Raw genomic sequence first — 20039 nt, forward strand, 5'->3', positions numbered from 1 at the left:
GGAGTCCATGTTTCCCAGATTCTTGCTTGAATAAACTCTTCAAAACTGGATTCTGATGCTTTCAATTACTTCAGGTTGACATTTCATTCAAGTATTTGGAATTTTTTTGTTGTTAGTCAATGTTTGAGAACACGCCTTTAATGTTACTGATGCATTCTTTTTTTTTTTTTTTCCTTTTGAGATGGAGTCTTGCTCTGTTGCCAGGGTGGAATGTAGTGGCGTGATCTCAGCTCACTGCAACCTCCACCTCCTGGGTTCAAGTCATTCCCCTGCCTCAACCTCCCCAGTAGCTGGGAGTACAGACACCTGTCACCATGCCTGGTTAATGTTTTTGTATTTTAGTAGAGACAGGGTTTCACCATGTTGGCCAGATGGTCTCGATCTCCTGACCTCGTGATCCGCCTGCCTCGGCCTCCCAAAGTGCTGGCATTACAGATATAAGCCACCACGCACGGCCTACTGATGCATTTTTGACAGAAAGGGACTACTTAGCACACTTAGCACATACCACCCGTAACTGGGAAGAGAGCTAAGTGTGACACATTTACCAATATCAATACATTTATTGTTTCCATTTTGTCCCAAGCCCTGTATTGACATTGGAGATATCAAACATGAATGCAAACAATAAAAGTAGATAATAGGAGAAGAGACAAAAGCTGTTGGAGAGCTTTCTATCCAAATGATGAGCCACAGAGTCACTCAAATATAACTCAAAAACAAGTATCTTTCCCCACTTGGCTAGGAGATGGTTTCACTGGCAGCCATTACTAGAAGTGCAGGAAGAATTTACATGGCTTGGGCTGAGGTTGGAAAAGAGGTCAGAACACAACAAGAGCAACCATCATTACCTAAGGGTTATCGGAAACGCGTGTGGGAAGCAACAAATCCCAATATGACTCTCACTACATCATGTTTTTCAGGAAAAATATAAACAACAGTGATAGAGACAGGAGGCAGCCAAGGACCCCCCCCTGCCCCCAACCCCTGACGAAATCCTGCCTTCAAGCCTAAAACAGCATGAGGGATGAAAAACCGGACTGCCAGTCTGGATGAAGCCCACCCTTTTCCCCAAATGATTCTTTCTGAATAACACTCGTCTTCACATTGGGAGGAGGGGGTGGGGCCTTGGGAAGTTTGCACTGTTTACAGTAGGGAGGAGCCTGGCCTCTCTTGTTTCTGTGTGGTAAGGTGGGATTTAATCCGTGAGACGGAGAGCCTGTTAGCAGGACTCTATCTCACTTTGCTGATGTATATTTCCTTTTTCCTTTTTGCCCAATAAATTCCGCTCGTCACCCTTCTGTGTGTCTGTAAGCCTAATCTTTCCTGGTCATGTGACAAGAACCCCGTTTTTTTTTTTTGTTTTTTTCCCTGCAACACTAGAGTCACAGAATTATTTTCTGGATCTTAATGAATGACATCTCACATTCTCTATGGCTAGAATGTTCCTCTCCCAGATACCATGACTTGGCCCCCTTCACTTCAGTTAGGTCTCTGCTCAAATGTTATCTGTGAAACATACAAAATGGCATCACTATAGTTCAGTGCTCTCAAGCAGAATCCATTCTCAGGACGGCCTGCACCACTGGCAACCTAGCGGAATAACCCGGTACCTTGCCTTGAATCTTTGAAGGGCACCTCACCACCACAACCACGATATCCTGAAAAACAGCTGAATTTTGCCAGCGCTGCAACTCCTAAACAGCAACCACAAATGAACTATGGACTTGTGCTAAGCCGGCCGCCTCCACCCATGATATTTCCTTCAAAACAACGTGTGTAATCACCCTTAGCTTCCTTTGAAAAACCCTCACTTGGTTTGGAACACAATGTGGCTTACAGCCAAATCTGTCTCTCCTGAATTGTAATTCCTAAGAGCCCAATGTCTTGTCTCACAGCACTGCGGTCTGGTTTGTCGCCCCCTCTTGTTTGACATGCCACATCCAGGGGTTTCCTCTAATCAGTCTCTGCAACATAGGACCTGCACACTTCCTCCAGTATTTCCTAAACTTGACTTTATTTTTCTTTGGGTCGTTTAACACTTGTATGAATTATCACATAGTTTTATTAAACTTCCCCAACATTAGAATGAAATCTTGAAGGCAAGTACTTTGTTTGGTTTGTTGCTGCATCCACAGAGCAGATGAACCCCTTCTCCTCCCCCAACCAAACAACCAAACAGAAAAGAAATCAGATGTCCTAAACAGGTATGTAGATGGCATGATTCAACAAATATTACCAGCAATATATTTTTTTAAGTGCTTCATCATTTAGGTAAAACTCAAGTTGCTTAAAGAGAAAAGGGGAGGTAGAATAAAATTTTGGTCAATTATTCTAATAAGACATTGAATATGGGAATAAGCTATCAGTAAACACCCAAGCTCAAAAAGAACAAATAAGGCTTAATAAGTTACTGTGGGTTTTCATGGCTTAATCAAAGAATGAGCATTTGTGACAAGTGACTTTAAACTTCTAGCAAACAAATAACATTTCATATATACATATATATTTTTTTCTTTTGAGACAGGATCTTGCTCTGTCACCCAGGCTGGAACTCATGGCACGATCACAGCTCACTGCAGCCTCCAACTGCCAGGCTCAAGCAATCCTCCCACCTCAGCTTCCCGAGAAGCTGGGACTACGTGTACCACCATGCCTGTCAAAAATTTTTTTTTTTTTTTTTGGTTTTCATAGACACAGGTATTGTAATGTTGCCCAGGCTGGTCTCGAACTGCTGGGCTCAAGCAGTCCTCCTGCCTCAGCCTCCCAAAGTGCTGAGAGGCTGAACCACCGCACAAGGTTACAAGTGTGAACCACCGCACAAGCCTCGTAATTCCTATGAAGTATATCTGACTGAAGGAATATGCTGGAGAATTTGCTCTTTTTAATAATCACTTCAAAAAGTTAGGTATAACGAAAAGTTCCTGAAATTCAATGTTAGATATGAGTTCTACATTTCTTTTCAAAGAATATGTCAGTATGTTCAATTCTTTGCCTTCTACTTTTAAACTTAACTTCCTCGTATAGCAACCTTTTTCCATTACCTAGTCCATCCTGACTCATTCCAATCACATGCTCCACCCTAACTCATTCCAATTACCTGCTACCTGCTCTGCCCTGACTCCCACCAAAGCACTCAACCCGTCATTCTCTTTAAATTAGCCAATCAGAATTAGTTTAGCCTGTGCGGTCTAACACTAGCCAATAGGGGAACGACATGGAGGGGGGGCACGTGAGTCAGGGATAAGAACCCCTTCCCCTCCCTTGTCCAACTGTGCGCTCACCATTGTTCCATCTGTAAGGGTGCACCTTTCTATACAGAAGTAACTTGCCTTGCTGAGAATTAAAAAGAAAATTTTATATTCGAGTGCTATTTCTTCTGCGACACTGAAACTTTATATACAACATTTAATAACTTCGTTTATGTGAAAAGTGTGAACATTGATCAAGAAAATCAAGCATACTATGATTTTTTTTTCATAATATCTAGAGCAATTTGTACACCTCTTTATAAATCTTTTAAGAGCAGGGTGTTAAAATAAACGTAAGGTTAAATCATTGCAGTCTATCTGAGAAGGGAAGGTAACTGCTGAATCAGACAAGTGGGCTTGTCAAGTGACACCAAATCAGGTTTCGTCAACTTCAGAAGCACCATAGAAACCAGGAAAGGACAGAGTGAAGACCCTGCTGAGCACGCATTTCTACAACTAGCAATTCAAATAAGCTATTTTAATTGTAAAACAGACCAAGGCCCCTGGCACCTTTAAAATGCCCCCGGGCAAAAGCAGCTGAAGGTCAATAAAAGTAATTCAGAGTGGCTGATGAGCAGCCTCCAGACAGAATCTGTTCTCCAAGGAATATGACAACAGTCTGACTTGCTTTTCCCCAAGCTAGGAGCTCCAAAAGTGACTTCAAGCTCTTCCTACCGATAGGTGTTCCTGGCCCTCATTACAGGGCAAGGGCTCTGGCTCACCACTCACGCGCAGGAGCCAGAAAACAGTCTTCTGCCACAGACTGCACCTGAGGTGACGCCACCCCACCATGGCCTTTTAGCTTTTCCCAACTCAGACCACGTTTCTTGCATTTATCAGATTGCAGTGCGTTCAAGTGCTCTCCACTGAAGAAAACCAAAATACACGATCCTGCAATACATTTCTTTGATCTATTTTGAAATGGCCCTTCAGAAGCCCCACAAACAGAAGTAGCTCTGCAAAGCTATCTTTTGTGGGGGAGATTTGCATCTGTAGAGAGAATCTGTATTGATGGCAGCCAGGCATTCTCTGAGGCCTTCCCTTGTCTAGGAAAGATTAACTGAGGGTCTGACATCTTTAAGGGTCTGAAAGAAAAACATTCGCCATCTATTCTCTCTCTCTCATCATGCCTAGGTTTTACCACCTACTTGTGAGGTTTCATTTACATAACAGGAACACCTTTGCTACCCAGGCTCATCTTCCTCTCTTCATAACCTGTTTTGATCCAAGCCCCCACTCTTTCTGTAACTTCAATTATAAGGTAAAAGCTTCTCTACTCCATTGAGGGTCGTGTAATCAATCTATGATTATCTCCTGTGTGCATGTTAATAAATTTGTATACTTTTTCTCCAATTAATCTGCCTTTGGTGAGTTGATTTTTCAGTGAACCTTCAGAGGGCGATGGGGAAGTTTTTTCCTGGATGGCCACTACAGTATATACCCTTCTAAATCATTTTACTATGTACACAGATGCAAAACAAACTGAGATATTATACTTGTGAATTTTAAACTTTTCTACAGGCTGGGCATGGTTGCTCACACCTGTAATCCCAGCACTTTGGGAGGCTGAGGTGGGTGAATCACCTGAGGTCAGGGATTCGAAACCAACCTGGCCAACATGGTGAAACCCTATCTCTACTAAAAATTCCGAAATTAGCTGGTCATGATGGCGGATGCCTATAATCTCAGCTACTTGGGAGGTTGAGGAAGGTGAATCACTTGAATCTGGCAGACAGAGTTTGCAGTGAGCCAAGATCACATCATTGCACTCCAGCCTGGGTGACAAGAGCAAAACTCTGTCTCAAAAACAAACAAAAAACCTCTTCTACTTATGTATCATATGTTGTTAGCCCATAATAAAATTCTAAGCCCCAAACTGCCTGAATGAACCCCATTCTTGGTGAAGGGGATTCCAAAGGAACTTGAAAAACCAGTTTAGGACATGACAGAAAGGAGGTGTTGGACATGCCTCATTACGCCCTCCCCCCCTTTGGAGTTTAGGCACAACTGACCAGCACTAACATTAAAATTGGGATCCTGAGACTGACAAAACAGACTCTTAGTAGCAATAAGATACCAATTTCAACCTGACTCTAATATAGCATCACATGATAGATAGCAGGTCCTAAGGGAAATCAAAGTATTTCACCCCAAAATGCATTTTCTTTGACATATTTTGAAATGGTTCTGCAAAGCTGTCTCTAGTGGGGGAATCTGCACTTCATAGAGAATCTCCCTCCCTTGCTAAATCTTTTCTGGAAAGTCTGACATCTTTTAAGGTCCAATAAGAGACATTTGACATCTATTCTCTCTGAAGTCTATTATTTAGAGACTTCATCTATATAACAAGAACCTTAGCTTCCATCCCACCACCCCCTCAACTTAACTCAAATACTTATTTATGCTGACTATAACTCTTCAGGTAAAGCTTAACTCTTTCAACTAACTGACGATCAGGAAATCTTTGAATTCATCTATGACCTGGAAGTGCCCCCTTCCAGGTGTCCTGCCTTTCCACGCTAAACCAATGTATGCCTTGTATGTGTTGATTTATGTCTTTGCCTGTAACTCTGCTCTCCCAAAAATGTGTACATACAGGTTATAACCCACCCACCTTGGGCACATGTTCTCAGGTCATCCTGAGGCTATGTCTTGGGCCATGGTCACTTGTATCTGGCTCAGAATAAGCCTCTTCAAATATTTTAGAGAGTTTGGCTTTTTTTTTTTTTTGGTCAACAAAAAAATGACTGCGAATGATGAAACTGTATTGCTGTATTTATCTTATTTTACTTATTAAACATTTTATTGGCTATTAAACTGTTTCTAAAATGATGTTATTTTGTAACTAAAATAACAACTGGGTTCCTTCTATGTACCAGGCAGTGTGCTACACACTACAACAGGTATTAGCCACATTTGATTGCTCTCACCTTAAGGTTTTTGCATTTTTTTTTTCTCTAATGGAACGTTCTTTTCTTTTCTGGTAAGACAGAGTGCAGTGGTGCAATCATGGCTCACTGCAGACTTAACCTCCTGGGCTCAAGCAATCCTTCCACCTTAACCCTCCAAGTAGCTGGGTCTAGAGGCATATGCTACCACGTTTGGCTAACTTTCTGTTCTTTTACTTTGTAGAGACGGGGTCCTACTGTGTCGCTCAGGCTGCGGTGGAATATGCTTATCCATGACCTTTGTGTCCAAAGATATCACGGACCTTCCTTTTGTAATTCGGTTCTCAGCTGAGTAACAACTATTCAGGCATATCCTCTATCTCCACTCCTCCTCAGCAAGAATATTACTGGCATACTGCTTGAGCTCAAAGTGTTTTTTAAAAAATAATGACCTATCTTGTTTCAAAGCTCAAATTCTTCAGTCTATGTAGTGTAAAGAAACAAAAAATCCTAAGCCCTCCAACAAACTGAATGGACCCCCTCTTGGCCAAAAGAAACCTAAAAAACTGAATTCCTGCCATGATGGGACCCTCCTCATATCAACTTCCTTTTCAAGTTCAGGCCAAACTGACCAGCATTAAGGTTAAAATGGAGATCATAAGACTGATCAAAACAGACTGTGTGGCAATAAGATACTAGATTAGAAAGAAGACCTAAGGCCATCGGGGTATGGTGGCTCATGCCTGTAATCCCAGCATTTTGGGAGGCCGAGGTGGGTGCATCACCTGAGGTAAGGAGTTTGAGACCGGCCTGACCAACATGGTCTGACCAGTCTCTACTAAAAATACAAAATTAGCCGGGTGTGGTGGTGCATGCCTGTAATCCCAGCTACTTGGGTGGCTGAGGCAGGAGAATCGCTTGAACCCGGGGGGCACAGGTCGCAGTGAGCCAAGAATGTGCCACTACACTCCAGCCTGGGTAACAAGAGTGAAACTTCATCTCCAAAAAAAAAAAAAAAAAAGACCTAAGGCCATGTGGCCATGTGAGGCAAGGGTGAAGTCACACCCTAACCATAAAATTTCATTAAATGGATTTGTATTAACCTGGTATAATGTGGCTTACTTGCCAACCTGACCCTGGTATAGCATCACATGACAGATAGCAGACCCTGAAAGAAATCAAAATATTTTACCCCAAAATAAATTTCTTTGACCTCTTTTGAAATGGCCCTTCAAAGCCATCCTTTGTGGGGGAAATTTACAGCTTTGGAGAATCACCATTAATGCAGCCAGGCGTTCCCTTTCTAGGCCTTTCCCAGACGTAGGAGAGATTAGCTGAGAGCCCAACACCTCAGAAGTCTGAAAAGAGACATTTATAGTCTGTTTCTCTGAGGGCTGCCACCCGTGAGGCTTCTTCTACGTTACAAGGGTCAAGGGCCATGGCTCCCACAGCCTCAAGTCAAGCATTCCTGTCTATTCTTCAAGTCTTCAGACAACAGCTTAACTCTCTCAACCAATTAACTCAACCATCCCTAAAACCCACCTATGACTTCTAACCCCCATTTCAATATGCCCACCTTTTGGGGCTGAACCAATGGATACCTTTCATGTACTGATTCATGTCTTTACCTGTAACTTGTCTGCCTAAAATGTATAAAACTAAACTGTAACCTGACTGTCTCAGGACCACTTACTCAAGGGTTCTTGGGTTTGTGTTTTTTTTTCCTAGGCTGTGGTCATTCACACTGGCTCAGAATAAACCTCTAAGATATTTTACGGAGTTTGGAGGGCCAGGCATGGTGGCTCAACACTATAATCCCAGCATTTTGGGAGGCCAAGTCGGGTGGATCACTTGAGCCCAGTAGTTTGAGGTCGGCCTGGGCAACATGGCGCAATCCTCTCTCTATAAAAAATAAAAAAATTAGTGGGGTGTGATGGCACATTCCTGTGGTCCCAGCTAGTCAGGAGGCTGGAGTGGGGGGGAATGCTTGAGCCTGGGAGGCAAAGGTTGCAGTGAGCCCAGATCACACCACTGCACTACAGCCTGGGTGACAGAGCAAAGGCCCTGTCTCAACAAAACAAAAAAAAGAGAAAACATTTTGCAGAGTTTGCTATTTCCATTAACATTAGTGATAACACCTTTTGCATATACGTTCTTATCCCCATGATTAATTCCTTTAGGAAACTAGTACGGTATTTTTAATTTCAAATTTTCATCAGATTATTGAAGAATTTGACACACTGCATTAAATTACCATAACAGGGATGCAAGAATGATTTTCTTCATTCTCCTAAATGTTAATTAAACCGAAATGGTAAACAGAATGAGTCAGCAGTGAAAATAGAAAAACGTCTAAAAATCACAGGCACACAGAAAACTGCACATTCCTCTTTCAGAAAAAATACTTCAGAAATTCTGAACACAGATTTTTTAGTGCTGTAAGATTGGCAGTTTATATTCCATTGCTCCTAGTCAAGAGTATTGCTTCTGGTTGGGCACGGTGGCTCACACCTGCAATCCCAGCACTTTGGGAGGCTGAGATGGGCAGATCAGCTGAGGTCAGAAGTTTGAGACCCACCTGGCCAACACAGCAAAACCCCGTCTCTACTAAAAATACAAAAATGAGCCGGGCGTGGTGGCACACACCTGTAGTCCCTGCTACTCTGGCGGCCGCAGTAGAACTGCTTGAACCCAGGAGACAGAAGTTGCAGTGAGCTGAGATTGCGCCACTGCACTCCAGCCTGGGCAACAGAGTGAGACACCATCTCAGAAAAAAGAGTATTGCTCCTCAGGAGAAAGATGTGGGAGGACCTATTTCAACCAACTTCATTGCCAGAAAGCATGGATTTTAAAGACATGAGCCATCATTACGGAATGTAAAAACCTAGAACTTAATCTGTTAGTCTAAATTTTGAATTGTGAATGGGGTATTTCCTATCTAAAACAGCCAATATTCCATTAAATCTAGAGTGTCACCTGACAAGGTGCTCCTGTGCATCCGCATGGCTGCCCTCACAGTGCTGCTGTTCGGCCTTGTATTAACAACTTAAACTGCTCCGTTACACATCCTGCTGCCAGAGAACAGCCAAATGCCAAGGGAAGGGAAAACCTTAGCCTAGTTTTAAAATAATTGCTTGGCTTTGCCTGTACTTAAAGAGTCTTTCTCTAACAGAAGGAGACAACTGTCTTTTGGGAAAAAAAAATTTCACTTTCATTATCTCTTAATTATAGTGTCGCTGTTCCCAATGTTATACAATAGCAAAGAATTCTGCCTGCATTACCATTATAAACTATTTTCAGTATGGATGACTCAGAATAGCATCTACTTTCTCAAATTTGACATGTGGGACTAAATTTTCCAAACTTTTGATGACAGGCAGATGTGTAAATACCTCTAAAGTGAGTGAACCTCTCCAACCTTGTCAACGTGCTCCACACCACTCTTTAAATCCACAGTATTAACGAGGAGATTGAAAAGATGAACCACACATAGTTCTCACCTCCTTAAAAAGTGATGAATTATTTTAATATTTCAAATTCAGAACTAATCCCAGGGCTGTACAATGACTAAAGAATCTATAGAAAAATGTGATTAAAATATTTTAAAATTATCAAAGTAATACGTCCACACAGTTAGCCTCTTTTGATTCATTTCTTCTCAGCTCCTCTGTTCCCATTTTCCAAAAACCCTTTTGAAACAAATTACTTCTCGCAGTCGTTAAGTGTCATTATATCCCTAAACAATGTGCTTCTACCACTGTGTCATAATAGGTTGTAAACACACTCTCAGTTTTGTGCTGTGCTAGATGAGAATTTAACAAACTTAACTATGCCATTCCATCTTCCCAATATACTTACATAGCTTTTATTTGTATCTGTATTGATTACCTGTGTAGCTTTACGGAGCATAATATTATTATTGTTTTAGTGAAAAATTTTTTCCCCAGCTTTAGTAAGGTGTTATTGACAAATAAAAATTGTACATAAGTGCACAATTCGATGTTCTTATAAATGAATTGTGAAATAATTACCACGATGAAACTAATTGACATACCTTTCATCTCACATAGTTGTCACTTTCTTATGTACTTATTTGACGAATAATAACTGACATTATTCTGACATTATTTCTTCTTTCCCCAGTACAGGCAGCATCTTCTAACTTCCTCTCTGTACGAGGAGCTTAACAGATCTCTCTCCCTGCTCCCTCTTAGTTCTATCCAGTTTGACCTCCCACCTTCTATCATCTGTACTCTTAGGGGATCAAGTTGCACAATATTTATATTTTCATGTGTGCGACAACTAAATCTTTCACATGTCTAAACGTAATAACCAAAATTCTATTATTATGGTAAGATTTTAAATTATTAATTATGCTATAATGATGGCAATCACAAAGACATTTTTTGTTTTCAATTTTCATTCAAAACATTTTTTTGTAGAGATGGCTAAAATCATATGGTCCAGGCTGGTTTCAAACTTCTGGGCTCAAACGGTCCTCCTGCCTTGGCCTTCCAAAGTACTGGGATTACAGGCATGAGTCACTGTGTCTGGTCAACGTTTTCTCTCACTACTAATTTTTGTTTATTGAGTTTTCTAACTGTAATTTTTCCTGTGCAGATTTTAAGAAAAACATCCTTATATGTTTCCAAATTTTCCATGCAATCAGATGTTCTATTGAGTTTTAAAAATTTTATTTTTAGGCCAGGAGCAGTGGCGTATGCCTGTAATCCCAGCATTCTGGGAAGCCAAGGCAGGAGGACTGTTTGAGGCCAAGAGTTCAAGACCAGTCTGGGCAATATAGTGAGACCCCGTCTCCACAAAAAAAAATAAAAATAAAAAAAAACAAGAAAGAAAAAGGAAAAAAAAATTAGCTGGGCATGGTGGTATATGCCTGTAGTTCCAGCTACTTGGGTAGCTGAGGTAGGAAGACTGCCTGAGCCCAGATGTCTGAGGCTGCAGTGAGCTATGACTGCATGTACCACTGTACTCCAGCCTGAGTTACTGAGTGAGACTCCATCTCAAAAAAAAGAAAGAAAAAGAGAAAGAAAAAAATGTAAAACATGTAAGACTTCAAAAGGTTATCAAGAGTAATAAAGTAGGTATACATATACTATACTGCCAAATGTAAAAAATATATATTATCAATATAGTGAAACCACTGAGTACCCGTCACTGACTGCCTGCTATTCTCCTTTCCAGAAGTAACAACCATTCTTTGTTTAATAATTTCAATATATGAATGCATTCTTACTAAAAATAGTAGTGGTTTGCATGCTTTCAAATGTTATCTTATATGCAGATTCTTCTGCAAGCTGCTTTTTTTCATTCAACATTACCACTGGTGAGATTCTTCCATGTTGATACGGGGAACTCTAGTTCCTTCCTTTTCAATCATATGGATATACAAAATCCATTCAATCACTTATTAATGGACATTGAAGGTTTTAAATTTTGAGCTATTACAAAGTTGCCATAAACACGACTTCTGTAAAACTAAGAGTTTCTGTAGGTATATACACACTCACGACAAATTAACTGAGATATAAGAATAAACATTTCCAACTTTATTATTGCCAACTGCTTTCCAAAGTACAAATGATACCACTAATACTTTCGCAGTGTAGAAGAGGCCCATTGCTCCAAATCCTTGCCAACATTTGGTACTTTTAATTTTGGTCAAGGTAACATGTGAAATGACATTTCACTATATGTTTAATGAATATCCTTAATTATCAATAAGGTTGAAAATGTCTTCATATATGTATTGATCTTCTGAGTTTCGTTTTCGCAGCATGGCCTATTCAGTTTTGCCCATTTTTCTACTAAGTTGTCTTTTTTCTAATTAAAATTTCTTTATAAATATTACCAAGAATCCTAATCCTTTATTAGTAATATGCTACAAGTATCTTCTCTTAATCCATGAATTGTCTTTTGTTTTTAAATATAATTTTAATATAAAGTCATTACTTTCGGTGTAATTTTAAGTATCAATATTTTCTTCTACTGTTTTTGAGAATATGTATATATATATGGATGCATATATTTATGTAGAGACGAGGTCTTGCTATGTTGCCCAGGCTGGTCTTGAATTCCTGGGCTCAAGTGATCCTCCTGTCTTGGATTCCCAAAGTATTGGGATTACAGCTATGAGCCACTGTACCCAGCTGCTTTTGTAAATCTTAAGAATCTACTTTCTACCTAAAGGGCATGAAGTTATTGTCCCACATGTTCTTCTAAAAATCTGAGAACCTTGTTTCTCAAATTTTTATCTTTAATCTACGTGAAACTGGTTTTTGTGTTAGAACTGAGGTGGGGAATACATACACACACACACACTTCTCAATGTAAATGATGGAAGCATTTTTGCTTCCAATTATCTGACGTACTTTATATATCATCCATCAAATTTTTATAAGCACTGGAGACAGCTGCTTCTGGGTTCTCTTTTCCAACCCATCATCCTATCTGTGTATTGTTATCTGGGAAAATGTCATCATGGCCCTTCTGTACTTCTCCCCCTTAATTAATGTAGGAGGAGGTTTGGTATAAGGCTACAGGGAGCTGTAAAAACTATGGTCAACCAGAAAATGCCTATATCCATGAAATTTAATGTTTAAACAGCACTGTGTTGGCCAAGTAAAACAAATGTTCAGGCTTCACTGTCCCTAGCTTGAGACCTCTAGTTATCTAAGTACATGCTACACAGCGACAGACTGTCCCAACCACACAAAAAATGCAGAATTTAAACATTTTGTAAACACATGTTCTCATCGGAATTGCTTTTAACAATATGCTACTATTAGTTTGGTATAATCAGATTTTTGTTCCACCAGATACACTGTTATTCTTTGCTATATCCTTGGTTAAGATGCTTAAGATCAGGGTCTTTATAAAATGGGGATAATAATAATATCTGCTTTGTAGGACCAAGATTAAATGTATTAATGCATTAAACGCTTAGGATAAAGCTCTAATATTTAGCAGTCATTGAATTATCACTATTATTATCGTGTACATCATTTATATTTTGGTTACGTTGTTTCCAGTTTCTTTCTTGATTTCCACAAGTATGTTACATCAGATTGAGAAAACTAGGAGCTTATACTGAATATTGTTTTTTATTCTATCTGATAAAACTCAGAAGACGCATTTTGTTTTCCAAATTTGACTTTTCAAAGCTTTCCCTTAATGTCAGATTTAATAGGTCTTGGTAAAAATATATACTTCTCAGAGAGGTACAACAATTTGTCTCCTGGAGGCAGAATTTCTGAACTGAGCATAACTTTAAAAGGCAAAAAAATGAAGAAAACCTCCAAGGTTTAAAAATAAGGATGCAGTCTGACAAACTGAATCTTTCAAGTTGATTAAAAAAAAGACACCAAATCTCAAGTGAAATAAATGGTCCATTTGAGACAAGTTTATCAGCATGTAAGAGAAAATAACCTTTCCATACAGCTTTGATTCAAATCTTCACTTATAAAACACTGTTTGTAATATTTGTCATCAGAGCACCTGGCCATGTTTACATACATGTAAAAACGTAATATAGCTCTAGCTATAGTGAACATGCTGAATCAAAACAAGTATTTAGAAAATAAGTACTACTTTTTGTGTCCAAAAAGCAGCATGTAGGATTCTCAGAATTATTTGAAGCTCCTATTCCAGGAAAGCTACACTGTTATTTGCATTTTTTTTCCTATGTAATGTAAATAAAAAGTGATATGTTTCATAGCACATTATATAAGTCCTTACTATAAAACATTTTTCTAATTTGTTCATAGTGACCATCTCTCAAAAGAAGAAGGCAGAAACATTCAGAAACAATTGAGGCATTCTAGTAGGTTTCCAAGCAGGAGCAGCAGCCAAACATTTAGATAAACCTGTTCAATCAGACATGACTGAAAATTCAACAAATGAGGTTGTCGGGGGACAGGATTAGATGGGAAGGAAACAAAAGCTTTTCTACATCTCCAAATATATAACTAAACAGTTTGTTTTTACTTGAATGCTTAGAATTCCTTATTAATTTCGTAGTTCAGTAAATACTAGGTCTTAAAGCAGGAAGCAACTGGAAAGACATTTTTTAACAAAAGGGATCATAAATCAGCTTAGTTCTGCTTACGCACATGAAACAGTAACTGCTATAGAAACTGCCCTACTATAATAACTTTAAAAAGTCTATGTATGTATATAAAACAAAAGTTTTTAGAAATTTCAAAACAGAAAACACTGGATTATAATTCTGAAGAGAAAGAAACAAATGAGTTAAGACTGGCTTGCTGCTTAGAGAAAGCGTCTCGCTTCCAATAGTGGAAGAGGGTACCTGAACAGAGCCTGCGAGTCATGCTGAGTTGAGGAGATAAGAAAGGAGTTCAGTGATGTTGAGAGGGCTAGAATTTGTAGAGCCGCATAAAAGAGAGGGGAGAATTACAAAAACAGATAGCTCTGAAGACCTGCAGAGGATACTCTGATCTTGGCTGTAGCATCAATCTTAGCACAAGTGAAAGGAAATAACTCAAGGCATGGGGAAAATAAAGTTGTGGGATGAACAATTTCAAGAGTTCACACAGGGATAAGAAGAGTTTATGTTTTCTTAAGCCAGAGTGGACAGACTTTGTAATATATGGCGCATTGGAAAGAGGATGAAGAAGAATAAGAATGCCTTATTAATGGAAATAAACAAGTCCCACAATAAAGACTGCTCTGGATCCACTAGAACAAAGGGTAAAGGTACGCCTCTAAAGAATTCAGTTAATCTACAAGTTACTTACCTGCACACCAGGAGAAAATTCAATGTTTTTTTTTTTTTTTTTAAATGAATACAACTAAAATTAGCACCTGAAAGATGGAAAATTCACAATGGCTGGCACTCGAATAAAAATCACAAGGAAAGCAAAGAAAAAGGAAAAAAAAATAATGCAACAGTTCCAGAAATGACAGAAAAGAAGGGAATCAAAGAGAAGAACCTTAAAAAAGCAATTATAAACAGAATAAATATATTCAAGGACATGAAGAAAAACAACAACCTGGTAAGGAGAGAAATGTAAGATATAAAATAGACCCATGTTGAACTTCAAAGATAAACATGCTGTTTATGAAATGAAAAACGAAGTAAATGAAGAATAGAAATTATCAAAATAGAGTACTGAAAGGACAAAGAGTTAAAAATATTGGAAAAAGCTTCAGTAAACCCTTGGGATAGCACTGAGTATCATAGAGAAACCAAATCCCCTAACAGGAGTAGGTACTTTAAGAAATAATGGCTGAAAAAAATACGAACCTATGAAGGCGAGAACCCCAACAAACACCAAATAAGGAAAACTAAAGAAAATCACACTAAGACATCACATAATAAAATCAATGAAAACCAGAGATAGAAAAACCTTGAAAGCATTCGTAGTAGCAGAAAAAGCCATCTTGGATACAGAGGAATAAAGATGAGGATGATAGCAGACTTTTTTGTCTGAAATCCTGCAGGGCAGGGAAAAATGAAACATCATCTTTAAGTATTGAAAGGAAAAACAACTTGCCAAAGAATTCTATACGCAGTAAATATAAATTCCTAAAATTAAGGTGAAAATAAAGATATTTTCACACTGATAAAACACAAGAAAAATTCCTGACAGCAGGTATGTGGGGGTAAAAGTAAAAAAAGGTTTCTCTTTAGAGCAAAAATATTAACAATGAACTACTTTAAGTTTTAGAACATAGAATTAAAATACAGGACAACATCACAAAGGCTAGGAAGAGATAAGGGGAATTAACCTGCTATAAGGGTCTCAAACTATCAATGAAGCAGTACAATTTGAAGGTGAGCTGTGACAGGTTAAAGATGTATACTGTAAACCTTGCAGCAAACACTAAAATAATTAAAGAAGTATAGCAAATAGGCCAACAGTGACAAAAAACAGAACCACACACAAAAAATAATCCTACACAAGAAAGGAAAATAACAGATGGAATAAATAAGAAACCAACAGTAAGATGGCAGATTTAAAGTCAACTATACCAATAACTACTATGAATGTAAACGGTATAAGTACTCTAATTAAAAGACAGATATTGTGATTTAGAATAAAAAGCAAGGCCCACCAATATTCCATATAATAGAAAGCAACTTTAGAGACACAGTTATAAATTAACAATAAAAAGATAGAAACAGAATGTGTATAGCATGTAAAAACTAAAAGGAAACTAAAGTGGCTATATTAATGTTAGACAAAGTAGACTCCAAAATAAGGAATATAACCAGGGATGTGGAATGTCACTTCATGACAAAGGTGTCAAATCATCAGGAAGACATAATATATATATAGGTATAAGGGATGCAAAACGACATAGAAACTTTAGAAATTTCTTATAAAGATACATTTAGCATATGGTGCAGCGATCTTACTCTTTTACTCCTAGGTAACTTCTAAAAAGATGAAATCATATGTACATGCAAAAACTTATATGTGAATGTACACAGGGGTTTTATTTATAATAGCTCAAAATTGGAAACAACCCAAATGCTCAGCTGGTAAATCAATAAACTATGGAATATCCAAATAATGGAATACTTATTAAGCAATAAGAAGAGAGAAACTATTAATTATTAATTCACACAACACCTAACACTATACACGAATCTGCAAAGAATAACACTAAGTGAATGAAGCCAGACACAAAGCAGTCCTATGATTCCATTTATTGCAGTTTTAGAAAAGGCAAAAGTATAGGACCCAAAGACAGATAATTGTCTGTCATAATTGTTATAGGATGGGAGTAAGAGGAGAAGCAATTACTGCAAAAAGTATAATTAAACTATTTTGGGTAAAGGAAATGTTATTTATCTTAATTGTGTTGATGGTTATATAACCGTATACATTTTTCAGAACTCAAACTATATACTCTAAATTGATGAATTTTAGTTTCTGTAAACTATTAGAAGTCATGCACACTCCGTATTGTAAGGCTGAATTATCTGCTAACATTAATGTGATCTGGAAACCATGGGAAATTGAAATAGGGATATCCAGGAAAAGCCTGAGGAATTAAAGTCAGCTGAAACTTCCAGGCTCCTCCTGATAGGCCCATGAAAAACAGGTTAAAAGTCCTCCAGTGATAAAGCAATTGACAGGAAAGAAGCCTGGAGATGGGCACATCTTAACCCATCCATACATTTTCCCTTTTGTTCTCAGGCAGGAATAGAGATAGAAACAAGCTGAGGCAGGTTCCTTTGGAAAACAGGAAGAACTTCCTAACTTGCTACAAAGACAAAAGCCCCATGACACAACTGACTTGACCAACCAGAAATTCTCAAGACAGTTAACTAAGGCTTCAAAGGAGATACACTGGCAGGAAAACTTCTGGTCTGGTACAAGGTGTCTGTGATGTCTCAACTGCTAAGCAATCCTCAGGTTCTGTATCTATATTCATATGTACTAGGCTGCTGAGGGAGAAGAGCTTCCACCAGGAGAATCCTCCAGTAGAGGAGGTTTCCTGGGCCACTCGGTCCAGGAAAACAGTGGACAAGGAAAATTTCATCAGTAGAATCTGGGGACTCTGGAATACACTAACCAATTAAGTCAATCCATTGCTAGGAAATGAGTCAATGAAAAGATGCTCACATGGGTTAACTTTGCTATCTCTGTCTAGCAGCATGTAGTAAACACTCTAAATAAGTGACAGTTGTTATACTTCCCCTTTTTGTCTTTTCTTGAATTGAAATTATTCTTTCTTTTTCTCTAGTACTTTATGTGAGATACGTCAGATACAGTCAACTCTCCGTATCTGTGGGTTCCGTATCTGTGGATTCCGCATCTGTGGATTCAACCAACAGTGGATGGAAAATATTCCCTCCAAAACTGTGTCTGTGTGGAATATGTACAGACTTTCTTCCTTGTCATTATTCCCCAAAGAATACAACATAACAACTATTTACACAGTATTAGATATTATAAGTAATCCAGAGACAGTTTAAAGTATATGGGAGGATATGCATCAGTTACATGCAAATACTATGCCATTTTACATCAGGGACTTGAGTGTCCTTGGATTTTGGTACCTGTGAGAGGCCCTGGAATCAATCCTCCACAGATATTAACGGACAACTGGATTTTCATATTTTTCACTTAGCCTATAGATTTAAGTGCCATCCATACCCGACTGAGGGGAATGAACACAATCAACAAATCTTAGCCTTGGAGACAGAAGCTGCAGCTGCACAGGCAGGTTACAGAGAGACGGTATATTTGTGGTTGTAAAAGGAAAATTGCAATGTTTGGCAAACGCATTATTCAATGTATGAAGAAGGGTGTGTGTGCACACTGGAAAGAAAGAAATGGATATCTACTGCTTTGTGTGCCAACAACTCCTATTCTGTGAGACCAGTATCTCATTCCTCTTCCCATTGCATGCGAGTGGGGGCTGACAATCATAACATTCCAACCTCTCAGTGATACAAGTCAGAATCCTGTCCTAGACCAGACTACATTAGAAGTTAGGGAAGAAGAAGAATCCTCTTTGGTGTCAAAATTAAACACATGATCTATAGCGCTGCTAATAACCATGTATAAAGGACGTCATTCCAAAGAATAATGCTGACACAACAAATCACGCAGAGATAGAAGTGGAGAGTACGTCCGGGTGACAATCCATCTTCAGGTGTGCCCTTTTTCTAAGATGGATTGACTTGCTGTCACTTACACCTGTATGAACTCTGACATGATGTTGTGAGATAAAAGTAAGTAGTCTAGTAACCCAGTATATAAGGTGCCCAGAAAATATGGTGGATGTAGTCTTAAAGAACTTGGGAACATTAAGAAATGTGTTCAGCATTGCTAAGTCCATGTCAAAGCCACTCCACTGCAATGTTTCTCTCGACTGTAAGCTAATAGAACATGCTAAGACATTAAGAAAAAGGATCCAGCCACAGATAGAAACAGTGGTACTATCCATCTTTTCACCCCAAAGATAATTCTGAGCAAACATGTCACCTTATCTTACTCTGTTCAAGTTTATAAAATTGCTGTCACTCTGCAAAGATTATTCTAACTATATAAGCATGCTCCATTCCTCTCAAATTCCAAACACCATCATTTATCAAGATAATCATGCCTCATACTTCATAGAGATATCAGAACCCATCCAATTGGGCTCCTTCAATTTCCCAAAGCTAATTATACGGTGCTCTCCTACATCTCACCTGTCCACCTTCTCAAAGGCCAGTCATTCCACATATGCACTGGATACGAATTCCCTCCCTCCATCCCTTGTCTCTGGGACCTTACACCATTAATTTTTCCATGCATTGCAAATTCAACCTTTCCCTCAACCACCAGAAATGTAAACTTCATGAAGACAGAAACCTTGTCCCTCTTGCTCACCACTGTATTTCTGGTGCCTGGCACAGCAGGTAGTCAGTATCATTTGTTGAAACCGTGACTAAATAAATGAAAGGATAGAGAATGAATAAATTGTAAGAAGTTTCCCATTTCTAAAGTTCTATAATTCTGTTTAGAGAAGAGCAGGTGCCACATTGGATTTTTAATTTAGGGTTAGAGGCTACATCAAATTTCAAGAATATGTCTAATAGACAAACATTTTTTTCATCCTTGACTTTCAGATAAATTCACTTTGAGCATAAAGATGAAATAAATGAAACAGAAAATGACAACACATGATACTTACTCTTCTTTCCATCCATATCTGCATGAATCTTCCGAGCCAAGAATCCACTTTTGTACACAGCAGCATTTGGATCATGAGGAATGTCCAAAAATGGGTTAGTAGTACTTCCAATACGACTGATGGTCTTTGGATGTGTTCCATTAGCTTTCTCCTCAGTACTTTCTGAAGGAGACTTTTTTTTCTCTTCATCATCTCTAAAAGGGAGAAAGCACAAAGACTGAGT

The 20039-nt window shown here is 38.7% G+C and overlaps 1 protein-coding gene across 2 annotated transcripts in view; it reads right to left on the bottom strand.

Moving 5' to 3' along the window:
- The window catches only part of PSD3 (pleckstrin and Sec7 domain containing 3), a 594572-nt gene that overhangs the window by 89753 nt on the left and 484780 nt on the right, over positions 1 to 20039 (bottom strand). For both annotated transcript variants that reach the window (XM_011979615.1, XM_011979616.1), the window contains one exon: positions 19817 to 20010. In XM_011979615.1, the coding sequence (XP_011835005.1) occupies positions 19817 to 20010 (194 nt within the window). The remainder of the gene's footprint in view (positions 1 to 19816; positions 20011 to 20039) is intronic.

This window comes from Mandrillus leucophaeus, unplaced genomic scaffold (genome assembly GCF_000951045.1).
Source record: "Mandrillus leucophaeus isolate KB7577 unplaced genomic scaffold, Mleu.le_1.0 Scaffold204, whole genome shotgun sequence".
In the NCBI taxonomy this organism is placed as follows: Eukaryota; Metazoa; Chordata; class Mammalia; order Primates; family Cercopithecidae; genus Mandrillus; species Mandrillus leucophaeus.